This window comes from Pinus tabuliformis, chromosome 6 (assembly GCF_031772625.1).
Source record: "Pinus tabuliformis cultivar Carrire ecotype Pingquan chromosome 6, CPIR1, whole genome shotgun sequence".
In the NCBI taxonomy this organism is placed as follows: Eukaryota; Viridiplantae; Streptophyta; class Pinopsida; order Pinales; family Pinaceae; genus Pinus; species Pinus tabuliformis.
Genome location: NC_142292.1, coordinates 35,931,754 through 35,956,597, shown reverse-complemented (window position 1 = coordinate 35,956,597; position 24,844 = coordinate 35,931,754). Strand labels below are relative to the sequence as shown.

At 41.4% G+C, this 24,844-nt stretch overlaps 1 protein-coding gene across 1 annotated transcript in view; it reads left to right on the top strand.

Moving 5' to 3' along the window:
- The first annotated feature begins 584 nt into the window (after positions 1-584).
- The window catches only part of LOC149257090 (flavodoxin family protein / radical SAM domain-containing protein), a 186,153-nt gene continuing 161,893 nt past the window's right edge, over positions 585-24,844 (top strand). Inside the window, exon 1 of the mRNA XM_089413616.1 lies at positions 585-1,926. Within this exon, the coding sequence (XP_089269742.1) occupies positions 892-1,926 (1,035 nt within the window). The 5' untranslated portion in view covers positions 585-891. The remainder of the gene's footprint in view (positions 1,927-24,844) is intronic.

The window sequence follows — 24,844 nt, the reverse complement described above, 5'->3', positions numbered from 1 at the left end:
AAATATACAAACAATTTATGAGTTAACGAGAATTAAGACTCCAAAAAGATAATAAACCTACTCTTTAAACTTCTCACAACTTGCGAAAAGTTTCTCTCTTAAAATTTAAAACCATGAAAAAACATAACATCACATTTTGCCAAAAATTTAAAACCATGAAAAAAAATAATCACATTTTACCACTACTCAATTATCCCACAAAACCTATCAAAACCTATGAGTGTTGATTCTCAAATGGCTATCTTATTAAAAATAAATAAATAAACCATACAACATTAACTACTTGTACAGAGCATTATGAAGAGCATTTTGTGAAGAACATTATGAATAGGAATTGTCTTTAGTGTTATTTTTTGAACTTTCTTATGCTACAATAAATTTGAAGTAAAATCTTGATTTGTGTTATTTAAACTAAAATTCAGTGCCTCGCAAATTTCAAAGACATTTAGATTGTGCAAAAGTCACCCATCAAATTTGTGATTTCAATAAATAACTCCAGATTTTAGTGAAATTAAACCATAAAACCTAACAAAGAAACTCGTTATGCATAGTGTTAACCAATAAAGGACACTGCCACTATAAATAGCGATGCAGTAACAGTGACAGTGAACTCTGTTTACCATGACAGTGTGGTGTTCTGGTGTCTCACAAAGTTCAGTTGCCAATTCCCGCGACGTCGTCTTTGCATCTCCGTCGAACGCGCAACGGGCCTATTCTTCTCACAACTCGAGGTTGCAGGTCTTCTGTTGCTCCTGTCACTTGATCATGATCAGAACCCTGCAATCCAGGGGACCATTCCCATGAAAAGCGTTTTATAAGGGCTTTCGGTCGATCCTATATATTTAATTTTGAGATAACGGACTGCAGTGCGGAATTTAACCAGAGTTTGCAATGGAGGCAAGGCGTTGGAGTTCGTCGGGGGCAGCTCGCGTTGTACTGGTGGCGATTGTCTCCGCCTCATTCTGGTGCCTCTGGAAATCCACACGTCTCAGAAAATCCCGTCGAAAGCATCTACAATCACAGCAGCAAGTAAACTCTAAACACTGTTGCAGGTATAAGTCCCGAATCTTCTCCGCAACTCAACCCAACGGCTGCTGCAGTTCGCTCACGGCCAAACCCCAAGAGAATTGTTCAAATTCTGCAAGCTGTGGATCGAATACGCCTGGAAAGCTTCTGTTTGCTTCCCAAACAGGAACCTCAGAGGCTCTCGCTCGTGGACTCTCAAAGCTTTTGCTGGAGAATAACATTAAAGCGGAGGTCGTCGACCCACGGTCATATGAGCCAGAGGACATAGCTAAGGAGAAACTTGTGATCATAGTTGCGTCGACATGGGAAGATGGAAAAGCGCCTGACAACGCAGCGTTCTTTGCACAGTGGCTAGAAGAGAGCTCAAAGGATTTCAGAGTCGGAGCAGGGCTTCTTTCCGACTGTAAATTTGCAATCTTTGGCGTCGGCAGCAAGGCCTACGGTCCGACCTACAATGCTACGGCGAGGGCGTTTCACCGTCAAATGACGGATCTTGGAGGAGTGGAAATTATTCCCCTGGGAGAAGGGGACCAAGACGGAGGAAACTTAGACGAGACCTTCGGAAACTGGAGCCGTCTACTTGTGAAATCTTTAACAAATGAACCCCATGAAGTAATTAGCAGTAAAAGTAATGGAGTCCTTGAAGAGGTTTCTGATTATTACAGCGGTGAAGATTCAGAGGAAGACAAAGAGAATGACCCCGAAGATGCTGCCTTGGTTGATCTAGAAGACATTGCCGGCAAAGCTTCGTTTTCCATTAAAAATGCCGTCGGCAGAAAGCAATTTGGAAAGGTTAATAGGCTTAATAGGATTTCTGATGAAGACAAACACAATTCTCCCAACGATAATGGACCAAAGGCTATGGTTACGCCCATCGTCCGTGCAAACTTAGAGAAGCAGGTACTTCTATATATTTCATTCCTCATGTTAACGTACAGAGGCAATTCCAGATAATACGAATAATGCCTGAACAATAAATGACTATGCAAAAGAAAGCAAAGCTGTGCACGTTATTAAGCTTTCTCCTTTCTATTTTTCTATGATTATTCCCGGAAATCACACAATTTTTTTCTGCGATTCTTCCCGCAAGCATGCTTTAAGCACTGACCAGCTGAAAACCCCAATCCTGTAATGCCCTAATTGTGTTTGAATGGGAGCCCATCTTTTTGAAGTGTATGGTAGACTTGGAAATAATTTTTCCTACCTTCCAGCTGTTTAGCAAATAATGAAACATTTTATAATCTCAATAATTCCCTGAAGGCTACATCAATACGAATAACATTCCCAAGATTTGAACCTTGCTCATTTTCACATTTGCTTCAAGGTGTTGCTTAGACCACAACTTGACAAACAACCTATAATATGGTTGTTCATGGCCATTTTGTACAAACAGTTGTGAGTGAATCATTGTAGGTAAAAATAATGCCCAATTAACCTATGTTACCGGAAACAAGAAATAGGAAAAATGATTGAGACAACAAAATGATAAAGTGGGCCAAAGGGTTTGGGATAAGAAACTGTCATTACAGTGTGCATATTATGCATATAAGAGATATCTTTGTGAATCCATATCCATTCAATACCCAAACCACATAGGACAAATACCTTACGGAACTACTCGACACAACCAGATCAAAGCTCACAACGCTAGTGTTTTAACATGGTTAAAATCCTTTAAGAGGGAAATAGTCCATGTTCCTAGCCAATATGGCCTGGGCCTCCAAAGCCCCCCTACTCAACCTCCTGGACACACATATATATATAGAGAGAGAGGGAGGTCAGTTCAACCTATTGGCACATAAATCATGCACAATTGAAGGGAGTAATTTTCTAAACTAGCAAAAGAAAAAGGGAGCCGAATTAAAGGAGAAAAGATCAAGCATATGTGGAGGATAATTTTTGTGAAGAAGGAAGAATTTTTCTGTGACTACTGCAGGCCCAAAATTTTAGGACAGGACCAAAATTTCAGGAAGATGATAGATTTGGACTGTTTGACAAACATTGACTTTTGACTAGAATTGACCAGATTTGGAGGTGACTTAGAGGAGGGTTGGACTTGACATTTTGGTGGCAGTTTTGGGTCTTGGTCTTGGATATCTCATTTTTGATTTGATTCTATAAGAGAAGGATTGTTGCGTTTTGCAATGGCTTGGAGCCTAATTTTTAGTGTTTTTTGTCTCTTTGTGATCCTTTTATTTTGAACATTTGTATAATTGCTTGATGAAGAGAACATAATAAGTAATAAGAAAGAAGATAACATTCACAAGTAATTATTAAGAAGAAAAATCAAGCCTAATCTGCTCTAAACTTGGTCTCTCAACACTATTTAGCCTAGAAGCCCCCTAAATCATAAAATAAAGTGCAAGAAACACTCTAGGTCACAATACGACCTAGTAGCCTATGTAAAACATAATAACTCTCCACACATGTGAGCTGAAATAAGAGAAGTTGTTGACATCATGCAAGCATAGGCCCTTAAAGGGTTGATGTTGAGGGCAATAGGTGCCATAATGTGTGTAGAAGCCCTTTAAAATCAACCTCTAGGGGATGTCCCTAGATCTTTGACTTAATCCATTTGTGGACACTAATTTTGGTTTCGGTAACAAAAAATGGTCTCATGGGTCTCCAAGTGGCGAAAATGCTTGTCTCTGCTCCAACATTGAGGGTTTCTCAAGGTGCTTCCAGCCCTCCCTTGTCTCAATGCGTGAGACAATGCTGAGCCGACTGTGTTGATTTTTCCTCGGCACTTCAGAATCAGGTCTATGTCTAAGACACGATCACAAACACACTAAAATGCCACAACATAAGCACTTTGCACAGTGGAAAATGTACACCAATGAATCAATGTAGTTCACGAGAGATTTTTCAAACCCAAAACTTATTATATTACAACTTTAATATAACAAACATAGGGTTCTCGTACCAGGGATCATGACCCTTACAATTAACCCTGATACATGAGCAACTAGGGCTTGATGTCAACAACTTATGACAACCAAACTACCTTGAACAAGACACACTTTACTTACTCACTGAAGGAACGTTCACACCAGCCCTTTCAGTCCACATATCTTCAACCCCTGGCAGGGCCTTTGCAACTTCTTCTGCTTCTCACAAGTACATTTGTTGCTCTAGATTTGCTTGCATCTTTCGCTGAACAATTTGCCTCTATCAATCACTCCTGCAACTCTAGGATGACTAAACTTAGGCTCAACAACAAATTGCTCTCCAACAATCACTTAGCTGCTTCCGAAGTCACTATACTTAGGGTCTTCAAATCTACCCTCTTATCACTGATTTGAGACTTCAAATATCTGAACTAGGGCATCACCAAGCAACCCTCTTGATTGACTTCTTGTTGCTCCATGATATCAATACTTGGGGCTTACAATGTCTGCCCTCTATCTGTCTCTTTGTTGCTCTAGAGATGACAAAACTTAGGGCACTCAACCAGCCCACTCATAGTTACACCACTAAAGATGACGATCTTAGGGTATACACAGGCATTCCTTTCAACTGTGATTTGACTTCACAAATCACACCACTTAGGCTACCTTTAAATGTTATCCAAAACCTCCACATAGGATAGGCTTCACAAAACAACACCTCTACAATTTTCTTCACAATACGCTACCTATACACCTCTCTTGTTGGCTCTTACATAACCCATAAGGATCTCAGTTCTGTGGTACTTTACCTCAGAGATTCTCAGTCCAAAACCAACCTTTTGTTGCTAAATCAGATCCGCATCTCAAGCTCTGACGACTCCTTAGTTCAGACCCCTAACCTCAAGTTTGTAGTCTCTGAAACAACCTTGACCAAAGGCATTCTCATGTGCAAGAATATAGGGAAACTCAGCCCTAGTTTCTGTTCATGAAACAAACCTTGCGACCTACCGTTTCCGACAGAAATTATGGCAATGACCCTCTTCACAACTTCAAAAGAATTGCGTCCCAATCAACTGTTTGTCCATCCACAAACTAGATAACAAACCACAAAACCATACTACTCTAACCCTTCCACTTCCAAGTTCAGATCAAATCTTCCCAAAGAAACATGACCTCCTTCTTCTACTCGGTCTCCTCGAGGGTCTGCGACTTTCTTAGGCAGATATCTTCATAAGATGAATTACACTTGTGGTAAGTCAAATGATCTTAACCTCATCTCTATTTATAGTGATCTAGGTGGTGCCCCTTTGTTAAATTTGGCAACTAGGGCAAAATTCCACCTTAGGACAACTCATTTGATGGAGATGATGATTGCATTAAATTCCTCCTTTCGAGAGGACCAAATTGATATAAAGATCATCTCATTTGGACAAGCAGAAGTTTGATTTTGAATTTATTCCCACACATGAGCAAATTGTCAAGGTCGGCCACATCATCATGTAGGCTCAGAAAGCCCAATGGATGTGTCACTTCACCCTCAACGACTTGTATAAATACAAGTGACCTTCACCTCATTTGGCATCTTCTTCACTCATACATTCTCTCTCCTCTCATTCTTTCGCACTACATTGGGCATTCTTCTCTCTCACACATGTGGATCAAGAAGGACGAATTTCAGAAGCTAAATTACGGGGCTGAAATTACAGACTTGACTACAATTTGACCAGCGTTGACCAACACCTTTTGAGGATATTTCTGTCTCAGCATGTTGTGACTTTTGACACAGAAACTGAGGTTTTCTGAGCACTTTGACCTCAAACCAAATAACAGGTTGACCACAGATTTCAAGACAACATTTTGTTCGAGTTTGACTATTGACTTTGTTTGGCCTGACTTTGACCTCCTGATCAGGACGAGTTTGACTTGAGAAGACAACATTGTTTTGAGGACATTCTGTTGCCGCTTTGACCAACATTGACTTTCTGGTTAGGGCTGAAGTTTGACTGCAGAAATTGACAGGGTTGTCTTAACGTTGAATTGGGCAAGTTAATTTGACTTTTGTACTCTCTCTCTTTGTTGAACATTTTGATATAATAATAAGAAGAATTGATCAAAGGGTTTTCCCCATCTTGGAGTTTTTCCCTGGTATCCGCCAAATATGGCGTTGGAGTGAAGAAAACTAGTGCATAAAGAGGTAATTGTATGTGTAGAATGTATTGTAATAGTAATAGGTAAATTGTATTATTGATAAAATTGAAATGGTGGTTACAATTCTTCGTGGCGGTGTGCCTATATAGGCATTGACTGGCCACGAAGATAGAAGGTCACATTTTTTGACCAATGTCCCTTCATAATTAATTGGACATTAATTAATTAACTATTATTATTAATATTTGTTATTTAAATTTTATTTATTAATCAATGTTTATGAATATTTTATTCATAACATTGCCACCCCTTTAGAGATGCTTTGTCCTCAAAGCATAACCATAAGGGTTTCCTCTGGTTCAACATTGTTGCTATGGAATGGCATCCTTTCGTTGACTAGGGCAATCTTCACGAGTAATTGTACCTTTCTTGGAGCTGGGAGTGTTAACACCATTTAATTTATAATGTCGTCCTTGCCAGTTAAACTCCATGAATTGTTCTTCAAGGTTTGTAGTATAGCTCCCTAGTTGTATTAACCATTCTGCACTTAGAACTTCATCCATTTCTTTGAGTGGTAGGGCAAATAGATCTGTTTGTAGCTTTCTCACGAACATACCATGTTTCACAATTTTTAGACTGGATCCCCTGTACTCTGAATCAATGTAGAATAGTTGTAAGAAAGATGTAAAATAAATGTCGAATCCTAGTAGTTGTTGATCATCGTTCCCACAAACTAATCACTGCACAATGCTACACATCAAGCTATGTTAGGTCCCTATAATACTAGTGATCTATTTGCCCTATTTGCCCAAGGGTAGTTTCTGTTGATAGCTTCAGGTATAACAATCCTAGAAGATGGTGTAGAGTTATCATCAGGGATGAGATGATAGGTGGCCAGTATGCGGGCAGAGATAATGTGCCAGTTTGGTATTTTATTCGAGAATACGAGCTGATTACGGGCTAACCAGATGGCCTAGCAGATGAGGAGAAGAAAGTTCCTAGCATTGATCGGGTTTGCCAATGCCCACCAGGATTGCCAAGTGTCCCGGACAGATATGCCCTGCTATCGGATGGGGATTTGGGTGGCGGGGATAGTCGATAGCCAAAGGTCCACAGTGACCGGATAGTGAAGGAAGAGGTGGTCGATGGATTCCGAGCTGTTCTTGCAGAAGCAACACCAAGATGGGTTGTGGAATGTTCGTTTCATGAGATTGTCCCTGTGGGGGCCTTGTTCCTTAGCACTGTCCACATGAATAGTCGCGATTTGGGAGGTGCCTTTAGTTTCCATAGCTGACTCCACCAATGCTCTAATATTGGTGGTCGATGGTCCGCATAGATGCAGAGATATCCTTCCTTGGGAGAATACAATCCATGTTTTGCCAGAACCCAAACTAGTTTGTCATCGCCCTTTGTGATCTTGATGTGTGATTCAGTGAGGGCCGAGAGGAATAAATCCCAATTGTGATGCCAAATTTGAGGGAGGTTTAGATGGTGAGCAGATTTCCATGCTTGTTGGAAGAGGGTGGTGTTTTCAGGATCCGCAATGTGGTCTAAATGTGAGATGCCAACATTGTTGAGCAGTGTGATTAATTCTTGTGGGAGCCTGTGTAAGTTGCCATTGCCAATCCAAGGATCCAAGCCAATGCGCACTAAGGAGCCAGAGTGTATTTTCCAAGTAATCTTGTCCCTAATGAGAGGCAGGGAGTTGAGTACCGCTTTCCATATGATGGATATACCTGTCCTGTTCCATGTGGGGTGTCTGATCCATTCCAGAATGTTGTGGGGGTAAATGTATTTCGAATAGGCCACCCTCGTCCATAAGCTGCGAGTGGTGATTAACTGCCATCCCAGTTTAGTAGCCAGAGCAGTTGAGAAGTGTGTCAGACTTTTGATACCCCAACCACCCCACTTCTTGGGCAGAGCTAGTAATTCCCATCGAGCCCAGGCAAATATCCTTCCTTCCTGCTTACCTTTCCAAAGGAATTTGCAGCATAGGTTTTGTATCCTGGAGAGAATGCCCCTAGGGATCCATGTTAGGGACATCCAGTAGACAGGTGTGGCCTCCAGAACAATTTTAATGAGGACCAGTCGGCCTGGCCTTCTCTGGAAAGATATTTGTGATGCCAAATGCTTAGTCTTCTCTTGATCTTGGCCTTCTCTCGATCTTGGCCACCAACCATATCCAATCAACAATTTTGTAGTAGTGGGGTTTTAGTTTGTATCCAAGATATCTTAGTCCATCATCCAGGGTGTGGAGAGTGAATGGAAACCTGTGGAGAGCATATTGATTTTATAAGGTGAGCAACCCGAAACGGTGATGGTAGACTTATTGTTGTTAATCTCCATACCCGTTGCAGTACCAAATATGGCCATGACAGATTGTAACCCTGATAGATCCCCAATACCACCATTGAGGAATAACAGGACATCATCTACAAAGAGTAAATGAGTAAGTGTGCAGTTATTTGAGACATCGATTCCCTGTATGTGGCCCAGCCTGTGATCATCCAAAATGAGCCTACTAAGACCCTCCATGATAAGCAAGAATAATAGAGGGGAGAGGGGGCATCCTTGCCTGAGTCCCCTTTCTGAGTGAAAGAAGGGAGAAGCCGATCCATTTATGAGGACACTGAAAGATACATTTGTTATACAACACATAATCCAATTGATGAACTCCATGGGAAAACCTAAATGAGTTAAAAGCATTCTGATATATAACCAGCTAGCATGATCAAAAGCTTTTGAGAGATCTACCTTGAGAATCATACCTTTCAGCTTCTTTGTCTTAATGGAATGTAGGACCTCTTGTGTTGTACCGACAACTTCATGTATCTGACGATCTTGAAGGAATGCAAATTGTCTAGAGGAGATGTGGGAGGATAAAATAGGGCGAAGGCGGTTTGCAATGATTTTATAAATATAGTTGCAGAGTGAGATAGGGCGGAAATCATTGAAGGAGTCTGGGTTGTCAGATTTTGGGATGAGCGCAATGAAAGTGGAATTGAAGGCCTCGTACATGCGTCCTGAGATTCGGCACTCTTCAATGACTTTGAGGAGGTCCTCTCCAAGGATTTCGAAAAAAGTAGTATAGAACTTGACAGACCATCCATTTGGTCTAGGGCTCTTGTCCTTCTTGAACCATTTCAGAGTAGATTCAAGCTCCCCCATTGAAATAGGCTTATTGAGATCCTCAGCATCCTCCTGATTAACAAAATGGGGAAAAGTTGTGCAACCCTGATGATTTCAGCCAGTGTTGCATTGGGAGGGGCCTTATAGAGTTGCCTGAAGTGTGAGGTACCGAGAGAGGCCAAGTGCTGAAAGGAATGTACCCTAATGCCCTGTTCATTAGTCATTTGCCATATGGTGTTGATTGCTTTGCGAATTTGTGGTAGAATTTAGTATTATCATCTCCTTCTTGTAGCCAGATGGCTTTGCTCCAGAACCTCCACGACTCTTCTCTGTCTTTAAGGATCTTGTCCCTTTGGGAGACAAGGGATGTGAGCCTCTCCTTATGCTCTGGAGTTAGATATCCCCTCCCGTGTTCATCTTCCATGGTAGCAATCTTTGCTTTAGTGTTTCTCAGGACTTCATCCTCGCTCAGTCTCTTGTTATGAGCCCATCTCATGGAGAGGCGCTTCAGATTGTTTAAATTGTGAGCAAAACCTTCTGATAAGTTACCTCCCACACTAGGAGGATGGGTCTCCCAATAGTCGGTAACAAGCTTGATGTAGTCAGGATCTTTTAACCATGTAGCATTGAACTTAAATGGTGCTTTGGGCTTGTTGACTTGACCACTGATATCAAGGTAAATGGGCGAATGATCTGACAGACCCCTGATCCAACCCACTGCTGATAGTTACACCCTAGTCCCAGGAGTCGTTCTTTTAGGAGGAAGCGATCTAATCTTCTGGCCAACCTTGCTTCCCTAGTCCTTCTGTTCCTCCAGGTGGGTTGTAATCTGGCTGATGGAATATCTATAAGGCCATGGTCCTCCAACACATTCTCGAAGAAATCCGATAGAGAATCAATCTGTGCATTTTGTCCCCATGATTCTGAATATCCAATGGAGAAGTTTAGGTCTCCTCCCAAAATAAGATTATCCACTTGCAAGAGGCTAGATCTGAGCAGATGCTCCTAGAAGAAAGCCTAATTTTGACATGGACCATATACATTGATCATTCTGATTTCAATACCTAGTTCAGATGTGAATAGATCCGCCCCAATGAATCCAGATCCCCCCAGATATTGATCAATTTAATAGTCCTGGAGTTATAACCCATCGCGATGCCTCCGGACCTCCCATTAACATCAAGGGCATGAAAATGCCATCCAAGAAGCATGGATTCAAGAAGGTGTGTAATGGGCTTCGCTAAACCCAGAGTCTCCTGAAGAAATATGACATCCACTCGTTCAATGCTTAGGAGCCTACGGAATGCTAGTTTTTTCGGGACTAGCTAACCCTCTGCAGTTGAAAGAGAGCAACTTCATGAGGGGGAAGACACCAGGGTGCTTTGTGTTCTAAGAGCCTGGTCAATGGCTGGTTGACGACCCGCGACAACATCCATGCCTGCCTGTAGCTTGGCCTTGGAGAGAGATGAAGGTCTGCCCCAAGGTGGTTTACGGGGGATGGAGGGGGATAGAATTCCAATGCCTATGGAATCTAGAGTCATAGTCCGTTGTAGTGATCGGAGGTTGTAGGGGTGAGATCGATTCCTAGAATCGGAGTTGGTGGAGTGATCAGAAGAGATGGTTGGCTCAGGGAAGGGGGAGGGGTACAAAAGATAGTCGGAGGGGGTGGATTCAGAGGGCAAGCCAAAGAGTGAGGAGACATAATAGAAGAAATGATACAATGTTGTCTAGATGAGACAAATGCAAATGCACTGGACGAAATGGTAAAAACGAAAGAGCAAGGTGTAGAATTACCCGAAGAGAGCGCAGCCGCTGCAGCTGCCCGGGCCCTGGTCATAGGAGGAGAGGGAGGCTGAATGGGAGCATTGTCGCGCTTCTTCGGAGTCTCTTTGACCGCCTTGTTTTGAGCAGAGCTGGTAGCCGCGCGATGATCAGGTACCTTTGTGTCTATGATAGGTTCTGCCGTCCGGTGATCCGAAGCATTCACTGTCTTGTTCAGTGGACATTCCTTGAACAAATGCTCGACCTTGTGGCACCTCCTGCACCGGAATGGAACACCCTCGTAATCGAGAATCTGGATGCGCATGTAATGTTTCCAGTGCAGAGTAATATGCTCCTCCAGGCCCTCCCTTGTGTCGAGGTGAACCAGAATCCTCGCCAAAGACATATTGCCCGAAGATAGATATGAGTTGTCATGCTCCAGATAGGTTCCCAGGGTGTTCCCAATATGGCAAAATATGTCCTCAGACCAGAAATGTAGGGGCAGACTAGGGAGTCTAACCCACAGTGGCCCAACGCCAAGTTGCTCCCTCTCAGGGTCGAAAAGAGGGCTCCATATTTTAAGCAGCACAGGGGTGTGCTCAATGTGCCAAAATTTGGATAGAATCCATGTTGTGTGATCAACCCTTGCAAAGCGAAGCGCAAACCATCCCCTGACAAGTGTTTGAACAAATGGGAGTTTTGTCAAGATGTGCCCCCATATTTCGATAGTCCACTATTTGAGCCTGGCTATGGAGTAATTTCGTCCTCTCACCCAGCCAACTAAAACCCTATCAGCTGTATCAAGTACTTCACCGAGATGAAGAGCATTGTCCTGATATTTTGTCTTCACACACTTTGTCTTCTTCCCTTGCTTATGGCTCTTTGCGCTGTTGTCGTGTCGAGGAGTTGCCAGAGGGGGATTCTGTTCATCCGGGTGGTGCTCAGATAAATTCGCTTCAATCTTCGATGGACTTCCTTCAAAACATCCAGAGGTGGGAGGCGTCGAAAAGTGTGAGAGAGGTGTACCGACTGGTAAATCAAGGGGGCACCCCCTTCAAGAGTAGAAGAGGGGAAATGGGATGAGATGTCAACCGGAGGGTATAGCGAGTAACCCGGGGGGTAAATGGAGGGGTTCGGGCTAATGCAGCTAGCCATAAATTGTAGGGTTGCTAACGAAGGTGGAGGGGTAGCGGAAACCGGCCATGAGGGAGGGTCTTCTGGCAAGGGTTTAGCCGGACAGGAGGTTCCCGAAATAGTAGGCGAGGGCAAAGGGACCGTCTGGGAGAAGACGTCAAATAAGCCGGGATGATGGGGAAGTGACCCTTTTGTTATCGGGGGAGGAGACTTCGTCCAGATGGAAGTAGAGGCAAAAGGATCCGTGGTATAGTCTACCTGGTCAAGCTCCATGAGCATAGCCGACAGAGAAAAAGGCGTGCCAGTTGCCAAAAGTCCACGAAAAGTCGTTCACCGGAGGTTCGCTGCAAATCCAAATACAATAACGGACAGGAGGGCCGCCTCAGTGTGATGGGAGCAAATGGTAACGATGACAGGGTAACAGGCAAGGTCGTGACCAGAGCGAATGGTTTAGTCGCGTAAGAGAACAAGTGACCTAACCCTAGCCTGCATCAGGCTGTAGTTGATATTTTCGTCGGAGCTCCATCCGAAATTTTCTCCGGAACATCTGCATTTTTTTGAGAAAAAATGTCAAGATTTTTCTTAACAGGGGTATCAATTGCCTTTTTATTTGGAGTATCGACTGTTTTCCCACTCCTTAGGTTATATTGCCTATGGACTTCCATAATTTCATTTTCGAAACCTTTTTTATAATCTTCTGATTCCTTAGGATCTCTTATTATTATTATTTTTTTATTAATATATAACTATATTATATAATATACTTTGTGTTAATTTTATGTTTAATTAGATGTGTTATGAATGTACTTCACCAACGATTCACAACGATTCGAATTAAAAGGCACGATGTATCAATATACTCGGCCCAGCACAATTTATGCTGCAGACAAGGGTCAACGGGGTGTTGGGACGGTGGGGTGGACACAACATGGTGGATCAAATGCATTAACGACTGTTGGTTTGTTGGGACAATGGGAGATCAGTGGTTTGATGAAGTGCAGACGATGACGGGTCGTTGGGGAGACTAGTCGATTGTATAATGGACAGAGATGTAGCGGGGACTTGGACGAGGCAGACGGTGAGATAGCGGGAGCTCGATGGCAGATGGGGACAGCAGGAGCAGAGACGGGTATACATGCAGCAGGGAACCAGACTGAGGTCCAACTGAGGTATACATGCAACAAATGAAGAACAGTCACCCGAACAGATGAGACGCAAAAGGTTGTTGGCACAGGGACATGTACAATGGAGCAGTGGCGGGGATACAACGATGGTGGACAGGGGTTGAGAGGGATAGTTGAGAATGTGACGGGCTTGTGAAATGGATGGGTGAAACCAGCATAGGCAAGGGGATGCGATGACTCTGATACCACTGGAGTGAAGAAAACTAGTGCATAAGGAGGTAATTGTATGTGTAGAATGTATTGTAAGAGTAATAGGTAAATTGTATTATTGATAAAATTGAAATAATGGTTACAATTCTTTGTGGCGGTGTGCTTATATAGGCATTGACTGGCCACAAAGATAGAAGGTCACGTCTTTTGACCAATGTCCCTTCATAATTAATGGGACATTAATTAATTTAATTATTATAATTAATATTTGTTATTTAATGTTTATTTATTAATTGATATTTATGAATATTTTATTCTTAACAAGTGTCCTCCTCTTGTCTTGGCTTGTTTATGTTCTTCTACTTTTATTGTCAATGTGATTTCTACTGGAAATCTAAATTGGAAATTGCTATTGGGTTGCTTAAGGAACATTGAAGTAATTGTGCTAAACATAGAACATACCATTGTTAACTAAATTTAACATGGTATCAGAGCCCAGGTGAAGACAAAGCCCAAGCAAGAGAGAGAAAAGAAATCACTAAGAAAAGAGTTGTTGGACAAGAATATTGGTCTAGCTTCAATGGCGACTACATCATACTTCAAATCCGAGGATAAGCTCAAGGACAAATCTGACTATCATGCATGGAAGATGACTTTGGATTTGATTTTGGAAGAGAATGATGCTATGGACTATGTAAAGGGAAGAGTGGTGGAGCCTCCTTCAAATGCACCTGCTGCTACAAAGATGAAATATAAGAAAGGTGAGGTAAAAGCTAAAAGAATCATTGTAGACTCTATTCAAAACCATTTGGTTGCTTATATTTCTGATTTAGAAACATCTAAGGAGATGTATGATAAGCTGGTTGGGATGTTCAAAGTGAACAATGCAAATCAAATTCTCTTTCTCAAAAACAAGTTGAAGGATATCAAGATGGACAAAGGGGAGTCTATCCAATCCTACTTCATGAGGATTACATAAATCAAGGATAATCTTCTATCTATTGGAGAAGTTGTTGCTGATAGGGAGCTCGTTCTCATTGCTCTTTGAGGTCTCACAAGAGCATGGGATGTGTTTGACACCACTATTCTTAACAATGATAGGATTCCTAGTTTCGATGAATTATTGGCTAGATGCACATAAGAAGAGACGAGGATGATGGAGAGAGACAAGCCTTCAAATGGAAATGAACCTACTGCTTTCTCCGCTCATGCAAAGAGGAAGAACAATGCTGGTCCAAAGAGACAAGGTCAAGGATTCAAGCAGGGATTCAAAGAAGGAAGAAAAGGAAGGTGCTACAAATGCAACAGGTTTGGTCACTATGCTAGAGAGTGTCCTCACAAGAAGGATACTCCACAGGATGGCGACAACAACAATAACCATCACAACAATTTCAAAGGTAATGACAATCAAAGGAACAACAGGTTCAACAATAAAGGAAAGAGGAATGCTCCGGTTGCTCGATATGGTAATGGTCGACCTCCCAACATGACGAGAAATTCCAGGTATGAGGAAACTAATGTTGTAGAAAAACAAAAGGAATTTTATGTTATTTCTGTCGTCACTAATGCCTCTCCTCCGGATACTTTGGATCATTGGTTGATTGATAGTTAAGCCTCAAGGCACTTCACCGGGTACAAGGAGACCCTCTCAAATTTGATTGAAAAGAAGACTAATTTGGAGATCATACTTGGAGTCAATGCCGCCTACCCCTTGAAAGGGAGAGGGACTGTCACTCTTCACTTAAGTCAAGGTCAAACCCTTCATTTACAAGAAGTATTATATGTACCCGATTTGAAGAAGAACCGAGTGCCTATTTTTGCGATGGAAGATAAAGGCTTCAAGGTAGCATTCATTGATGGAAAGGTACATATTTGGCAACGAAATCCTAAAGAAGCATTTACACTTGGATTTAGGGTTGAAGATCTCTATCAAGTTGGAGGAAGTCCTTTGGGAGCTATAACTTGTGATACTTCTGTTCAATCTGAATTATGGCACCGAAGATTTGCTCACCTTCATTACAAAGCCTACCTAGGGTAAGGAAGATGGTCACAGGTATGCCCAAGTTCAACATAAATCATGAAGGTGTTTGTCAAGGTTGTGTAACTGGAAAGCTTACAAGGGGACCTTTCCCCTCAAGTGAAAGTCAAATTGTCGACATTCTTCAATTTGTCCATTTTGATCTATCTGGTATGTTGCTCGTAACATCATTAGGAGAATACTTATTCTATGCAATTTTTGTGGATGACTTCTCTCGCAAAACGTGGATCAATTTCTTGAAGAAGAAGGACGAAGGACGAAGTGTTCAAATGGTTTTGTTCTTTCAAAGCTTTGGTTGAAAATCAAGCAGGGAGGAAGATCAAAATATCGAGGACCGATAATGAATAAAATGAATTCAATGATTTTTGTAGAGAGGCTGGAGACCACCACTCCATACACTCCTGAGAAACATGGAGTTGCCAAAAGGAAGAATCGATCAGTCATAGAAGCCACCCGTGCCATGCTTCATGACCAAGGCCTACCGAAGTTTGTATGGGAAGAAGCTGCCAACACTGCTATATATGTTCAAAATAGGAGCTCGCATCAAGCATTGGATTTTAAGACACCCGAAGAAGTCTTGTCTGGTAAGAAACCCGATGTTTCTCATTTTAGAATATTTGGTTGTCCCATGTATTTTCATGTGCCTAAAGAGAAAAGAAACAAGTTAGAAGCTTCTTGGAAGAAATGGACATTTGTGAGCTACAGTGAAACTTCGAAGGCATATAAAATCTGTGTGCCTAGTCAAAGAGAAGTGGAAATAAGCCATGATGTCACTTTGATGAAGATTCCACCCTTGGGAAAGCCATAGATCTTGCTATCCCAAGGAAGGACAATGATGATGTTGCAGGAAAGCAGGATGAATCTCCAATAGATGAATTGATCCACCTCCTGGTGATCCCTCTACCTCAAGGAAAAGACCTTTGTGGCTCAAAGATTGATCTGAAAATGGGGCACTTAGGCTTCTTGTCTAGCTTACAAGAACCTCTCCCACTTCCAAAGCTTGAATTATTCCCAAGTCTTATTGATTAACTAATGCAGAATTGATAATATGCTTGAAAACATAGGTGTATGCTTATGTTTGTTTAAACTGTTTATGTGCTGTAATGATTTGTTTAAACTGATATAAAACATATAACAGTGAACAATGTAGCAACAAGCATCACACATAAGACAACAAATTAATATGGAGTTCACCCAAAACTCTTGGGCTACATCTCCTTGAGCTCTAGTCAATTGAACTAAGCTCTCTGGGATTATGGTCTAAGTTCTTTTACAAGCTCCCTCAGCTCAACTCCACTGGTTTACACAGAACACAATGGGTTCAGAACACCATCTTATCCCCTGGCTCTGAAGCTCTCAGCTTTCTGGCTCTGGCTCTTAGCTCTAGCTCTGGCTTCTTTGGCTCTGGATTTTGCTTTCGGCAACTTACAACTCTCTGGCTTTTCACTTGACCTCCAAATGACTCCCTCGGCTGCTCTGCGCATTCGCTCTTGCTCTCTTTGCTCTGTTTCGCCTTAGCTTCCTGCTTTGGCTTAGTTGCGCCTTTGCTTTTTTTCCTCAATTGGCTCTCTGGCTCTCTTTGAGGCATTTTTTGGCTTTTCGGCTACCTCAACCGTTCCTCTGTGATTCATTATCCCTTTGCGGCTTCTTTGCTCCCTGTCAGTTAGACTGGCCACCTGGCTCTGCGGCTCTATGGCTTCAAAATGCATCATTTCCTGTAAAAACGCCTGCTCACAGCGTGGCATGATGTTTAGGAGCTATTACGAAGGGATCCGGGCCGTTTTGCAGGCAAAAACACGAAATTGGGGAAAAATCCCATTACATAGAGAATTTTAGAAAATACATTATCGGGCATGATTTTCAGACGTGAAGTTCCATTAGATCGCCCCTAAAATCTCTATCGGGTCCGCCATTAGGCGTTATATCGCATCGCATTAACGTATTGAGCGAAATCCCAAATACACTGGAAATACGTGAAAAATCGAATTCCCGGACTTCAAATGTTATGGAATTGGCCCTATAAACCTATCGGGTCCGTCCAAATATTGCTTATCACTATCGCATGGCGTAATGCCAAAAAACCCCAATACTCGGATAATACACAGAAAATCCGAAAATCCGGATTTCAAAATTTATGAAATTGCGTCCATAATTCTTATCAGGTCTGTCTTTTTATCGGCATTGGGGATCGCCGATCATCGATTAAATTTGGACCGTTGATCTGATCCCGTGATCCGACGGTTCAGATCGCATCGCATTGCCTCGGGGCATTTTCCTTTGTATTTTGGTTTTCATGCCGAAATGCGCCAATACATAGAAAACCCGACATATATCAGATCTCAAGATTTATAGTGACGTGCATATAAAATCCATCGGGTCCAGCGTTATCACCCCTTTATATCGCTGCGACGTGACGTTGCGATGCGATATATCGCAATCGCTCGTTGCATAGCCCGAGGGGTCCGTCCCTTGTCTTATGCCATTGCCGATATCGACGATCGCAATATCGCATCGGCCTGGTTCCTTACCTCATGTTATATGCATATGCCTACCTCCGACCTGATATGTCGGGGATCGACAATCGGGGGTTTCTCCCCTTTCCGCTTAAGTCTGCCTTTTTGACCTCTTCCGATGCGATTTCCCTTTATAAGGGTTTTTTGCCTCTTTTTTTAAAGAACAAAGGGCATTTTCTTTCTGCGATAACTTCTGCATCCTAAGTCCATTTTTGCCCATTCAAGTTGCAGTAGATTTAGAATGAAGAGATCTCTGTAATGGGACTATTTCCAAGAACTTCCTTGGACTTTCATTTTCCTCTGTGAGGAACACTTAGACTTAGGAATCTATCCAAAATCCATTTTGGATCAAAGATACTCTCGAAGATGTTGAAAGACATATTGCTCCAGGAGGAACATTTGTGAAAGTAAGAAGTCGAACAGGTATCAAGGGTACTTAGCTGCTATGAGTACTATTGTTCAATTTGAGCCATGTACGTTCGAAGAAGCTGTGAAACACCAAGTATGGAAGGATGTGATCAATGAATAGTACGAATCTATCATGAAGAATGATGTCTAGGATGTTGTTCCTGATCCAAGGACAAGTCTGTGGTAACTTGTAAATGGCTTTACAAAATCAAACATGGAGCTGATGGGAGTGCTGAAAAATACAAGGCCAGGTTCATTGCTCGAGGCTTCTCTCAAAAGGAAGGAGTGGACTATGATGAGATATTTGCACCGGTTGCTCGATATACCACTATCCGATCCATTATTGCCCTTGCTGCCTCTCAAGGATGGAGCCTACACCAAATGGATGTTAAGACTCCTTTCTTGCATGGCTTACTTAAGGAGGAAGTCTATGTAGAACAACCTAAGGGGTTCAAAGTACAAGATCGAAGGACACATGTGTGCAGGTTGAAGAAAGCCCTCTATGGGTTGAAGCAAGCCCCTGGGGCTTGGTATGAGAGGATTGATAGCTATCTTATGAAGTTGAGATTTACAAGGAGCAATGCTGATCCTAACCTATACTTTAAGGTTGAAAAGGACACGCCTCTCTCTTTGGTCCTTTATGTGGATGATCTCTTTCTGACAGGTGTAGACCCTCTCATTTATCAATGCAAGAGGGAGTTGGCTTCCGAGTTTGAGATGAAGGACCTAGGTTTGATGCACTACTTCCTAGGCTTAGAGGTCTGGCAAAAGCCAGGTGAGATTTTCCTTTCTCAAGGAAAATACATTGTGAAGCTGCTCGAGAGATGTGGGATGGTGGATTGCAAGTCTGTGTCTACTTCGATGGAATTCAACTTCAAGAAGCTATGTGGAAGTGCTGCTGGGCTTGAATTGGCAAATCCTTCTGAATATAGACAACTTGTGGGGGCCCTGATGTTCTTGGTAAACTCCCGTCCTGACATATGCTTCGTTGTGAATACGTTGAGTCAATTTATGGTCAAACCTGATAACATACATTGGATTGCTGCTAAGAATCTCTTGAGATATCTCCGTGGCACAATCAACTATGGACTGAGATACACTGCTGCATATTTGAGGCTACATGGATATACTGATGTTGACTGGGCTGGCAGTGTGGTTGATCGTAAGAGCACGTCTGGATGTTGCTTCTCATTGGGGTCTACTTCAATTTCTTGGATGAGCAGGAAGCAAAAATCGGTTGCTCTAAGCACCGCCAAGGTCGAATACATTGCAGCTAGTATGGCCTGTTGTGAAGCTGTTTGGTTGAGGAAGCTCTTTAGTGAGCTATTTGAGCATGTGCACCACTGTGATCTATTACGACAACCAAAGTGGGATTTGATTTTTAGAGAATCTCATGTTCCATAACCGCTCCAAGCACATTGATGTCAAGTACCACTTTATTCGAGATATGGTACAACGTGGAGCAATAAGGCTCCTAATGGGCCTAAAAAATGCTCATGTTTTCATCATGCAATATCACCATTCATACCCTAAAACCCTAGGTCTTTAACCCATTCCGTACCCATTCCATCATTTATTGCCAAAACACATCCTATGTCTTGTGGTTGATTATCATTAGTTTTATTAGCTTTTCTATGTTTAAAGATGATTATTCCATGATTTACTAATGACGGTTTTGCCAAGCGCATTTTCACAGGGTTCCATCGCCAAGTTTCTTCACGAGCCAGTAGAGTACGGAAATGGCCAATTTGGGGCTTTTGACACTTTCGGCATGCTTTCGGAGAAACCGAGAGAGGTTATTGTCAAAAATGATGTTGTAATACTTTTCCATAACTTGGATTACACCCAGGTCACTCATGTGGGTCTCTAGAAGGAAATTCATAAATTTGCCCAAATCTGCAATAATTTTCAAACTGCCAACTTCCGCCTAGATTTCCGTGCAGGTGAAGGAGAATGAGGAAAATCTGGAACATGGGTTTTGGTCCCAGTATAACCAATTTACTAACCCTCAAACAATTTTCTAAAATTCCTTACGGTTTGGAAGATATGCAGAGTTCTTTGAGGCCAATTTATATAAAATGTCCAGATTTGTACTTAACAGTCAAATTCGGATTTGCCTATTTTGATGCCACAGTTACGGTTTGATAAGTTCTTGTCCTCCATTCATGCATTGATCAACATCAACATCAACCGTTAGCTATTCGAAGGCTCTCCAGAAGAATTGAATATTGCATCTTTTAGTTTGCTGTTATGTTTTCTTTGGCAAATAGTCATGTTTGTTTTCATCAATAGCTCTGTATAAAGCCAAAGCTCTGCATGTATGCCAAGTAGGAGGCAACACCGAACTTATGAAGCATTTTACTGTATGATCACAACCAATTTTAATATAATTGTGATGCTGCTCTTGTTCTGAAGTTGTTTTTGAATGCGTTGGTTGGAATGGAGTCCATGTTTTGACTGTGAACCAAATCATTTAGTTATTGTAAGTTATCAACCCCAGGTGTGGCTGGGCCCACCCATTTGGGATTGTTTGTATTTGTATCAGTAGTGATATTGCGAACTTAGATTCGTTCAATTTCCTTTTCCATTTACAAGTCGGTTTGAGTGGATTATTATTGATTGATTGATTAATAGGTGTGATTGCAGAAGTCTTTATCGTTTTCATGAATTGCAATTAGATTTTGGTGTGATTTCGTGCCTTCCAAACCAGAGCCACCTCATCGCTTTGTTTGTCCTCACTTGGAACGCATTGTATGGTCACTAATATATTGATTGGGATTTTCACCAACAATTGATGTCGGAGTCCTTAAATCTTTGAAGTAGCTATAGATGAAGATTGATTCAATTGAATTGAATAGGTTTTGTCTATTTCCCCTAAATTAACCTCTGTTTCACTGAAGAGAATCGACTTAAATCAATCCAAACTGTAGCATTACAGAGGCACTTGAATATAGGCTGGCACTGTCTAGATCATTCGAAGACTTAGTGAATTTAATTAAACTATCGAACTGGTAGCTTAAATACAAGAATGTCTAGGTTGCACGAATGATTAATTGATTTATTTCATTGTGGATTGATTGATGACAGTCTTCTTTAAATGAATGACTCTGTTCTCAGCTCATGTGTTAGGGTGTCTACTCCATGAATAGATCATCGTTATGACTTACAACAACATAGTGATAGGGATTTGTTTGATTGTAGCATAGAATTAGGTATAGTCTCTAGGATTGATAATTGAGCATTAAGTGAGATAAGTATCAGAGTTGCTTTCATTTATCAAACCCTGTAAGTGATCCATTGAAGACAGAACAATAAAACAGAGCAATTCTTCCAATTGGTACTTAAACCCTGAACCTTGATCTGGAAATAAACCCTTAAGTACAGAATGATTGGTTGATTGAAGTACCATCAGAATAGATCACTCATTTAATTAGTAGTTGGATTGCTATAAATTAGTTGTCATTGTTGCTCTGGGAACGGATTGTTATTGCATCAATATTTTAATAAGTTGAGTGGTTATTATCACAAGTTGTTTGATTTCTTTTAGTAAGAACTGTTATCATAGGATGCTTGTTGAAGAATGGTTGAGTGACTTTTCATAAGAAGTTTGGTACCAACATTCAAAGATTTGATTGAATAGAGTTTGGGGTGAATAGAAGTCCATTTTCATCATTTGAGATTCATAACTTAGTAGTTGTTGAGTACAGATTCGAATGCTAGAGTTTGTAAAGGTTTTTGAAATCCCCATATTAAATTTGATTGTTGGGTTTTCTCATGACAATTAGATGATTTGATTTCTTACAAATTTGCGAGTATTAATGTATTGATTACTCCATTAATTATTATAAGGAAATTATTAAACTCTAATCTAGCCCTGAACAGAGAAAGCGCAAGGCAATTCGTGCTTACGAACCCGGGTTGACAATTAATATTAAGGGATTTAATTTGACAAATTAAACTCTCAACATTTTGGCGTCGTTGCTGGGGAGATTGCAATTTCTTATTCAAGTAATCACTATCATTTGAGTTTCAAGATCTTGCAGAATTGTCAGAGGGCAGAGAGAGTACGGTAAGACGTGAGTGAAGAGCCACACATCCACTTTTGTGGGGTTGCTCCAAAGTCTGACCGATCACTGTTTGTTCTTGAATTTCTATTTCCTTTATCTTTATGCGTAGGAGTACAGGTATACCTAGGGATAGTAAAGGTAGATTCATTTCCAGTGCTAGTTTTCTTGCAATTAGCAGTTTTTAATTCATTTAGATTAACAATTCAAGCTTTGAACTACAAAACATTTTTGGGGTGCTGTAAGAGCCCTCTTTTGTACTAATCCATGTTGCGAAACAAGGATCATCAACAAGCAGGAGAAATTCAAGAATGATTCAGAGCTTGAAGAATGTCCCTCGAAGCACTTTCTCAAATCCTAGCAGTAGCTGGGGTATCTTCTTCTCAGGAAGAGTTTATCCTGACTGCATTTAGGAAATTATATGCCTCTCCACAGCCAGAACAGGATTTGGAAAGCTCCCTCGAGTACTCTTGCCTATCTACCAAGGAGATCGATGATCCATGCACCAAATCTGATGGGGAGCATTCAACTGAACCTGAGATCGAAGAGATTTCACCATGCCTAGCAACAAGCCTTGTGTGCATTCCAGAGATTGATTCTCCAAGTTTTTCTGGCATGACCGAGGAGGACATTCAGAGTGGTCCAAATGAAGAAATAAGCCAATACCACCAAGATTACATTGAGCATTGGTTCGAGGTTACAATTCAGTCAAAGTACCACTCTCATCTTCAAATACTCTCTGCATCATATCTTTCAAAGTTGCTCACTGTTCGTGCTCATGTACCATCTAAAGTTTATATGTTAAATCTGGGCATGATTATATCTTTGTACCTGATTCACACATGGCTTCATTGGAAGTTCTCTTTCACTTGAAGGAGGATGTCTTCTCTTCAGTATAGTAGGAAAGTCAGTATTGTAATAAATAAATAAAATAGTAAAGAGAAAAATAAGTCCTTTTGTGAAAACCAGCGTGTCTGGCACAACTGGACAGGGACTTTGCTTGAAAACTAGGTAATTGGTGGGCAAGGTTCCCAATAAAATTTGTAAATTTGTATGAGTTCTTCAAATCATTTATCTTTCATGTCATTATGTTTTTACTCGAGTTGGTTGATGTGGGATTCCTTAAGGCCCACTTGCCAACAAGCCTTGTCCCATCGACATCAGCACATCATCTGGGACCAAGGTTAGGGTTAGATAAGGTACCTGGGAGCCTGCATGCCTTAATGGCAGGTATCCTTGTCATCTACTAAGGAAATACATCAATGTTTCTTGGTGGATGAATTCTGTAGTCCATTCGACTTCGAAAAATCTATTCATGGCTAGTAGAATGTACCTAGTGCCTTGATTCCCATTGTCATCACAGGTGGGATATCTCACATTGGTTAACGACTTCCTCAATGGTCGGTAATCCAATGATTCTTGCTTATGTTCGACATCGACACCATTTATTCACATAAGTAGGATTGCACACACTGTGTAGTGGTTGAAGACTATATGGTTTTGTGATCTCAGTACATATTTGCAGCAATGTGGACATTTGTAGCAGCGTTTTCTTTTCTTGTGGCAGTCATCTTAGCAGCTTGATCATCATTTGCAGCAGTCATCTTCCTTCTTTGTTTGGGGACATAGAATTCCTCAAGCATGGGGGGGGAGAAGGGGACCTTCATTTTTCAACCTCCTTTACTATCTCCAGTTCAACCTTCTTCAGCAGCAATCATTCGAACTCCAACTTTTAGCCGTGTTCTAGTTCATCTTCCACTTCAGCAAGTACATCAAAAGTAAAGGTAAAACTTGAGGTAAATTTGGCTTATGATTCTCTAATTCATTAGAAAGTGAAAGAAACTTAATGATTCACCATTTCTCATTCCATGCATTTCATCTTTCATAAACCATCATCCTTTTTGTCATCCTTCCATTCACTCCGCATATACTCTGATTACAAGACCATGTTAAAAGCAAAAACCTTGTCGTGCATTGATAAAGCAGCCTCTATGATGTCTTCTCCTTCCATGATGAAAAACATTAGGATGAAGTCATTATTGCCATTAAATGATAAAGGAAACCACCTATAGACATTGGTCTTACGAAGACAGAGTATCATTCGCCCATTCACCATCTTCATCACTCATCTCTCCTACACTCGTCCCTTTCTTGTTCTCAATTGGTATTGCTCAGTAAACTAGTGTGACCTATTAAGTATAAAGAGTGTTGCACCACAAGAACCGACACCTCCAAACATTCAAGTAAGTGCTGCTCCACAAGAACCAACACCTTCAAATACCCAAGCGATGTTGTCCCACAAGAACCAACATCTACAAAACAATGTCAAGAATCTGTCAATGAGCAAGTATTTGTTTGCATGAGGACATGCAAAATCTCAGGCATGGGGGGATGATGGGCC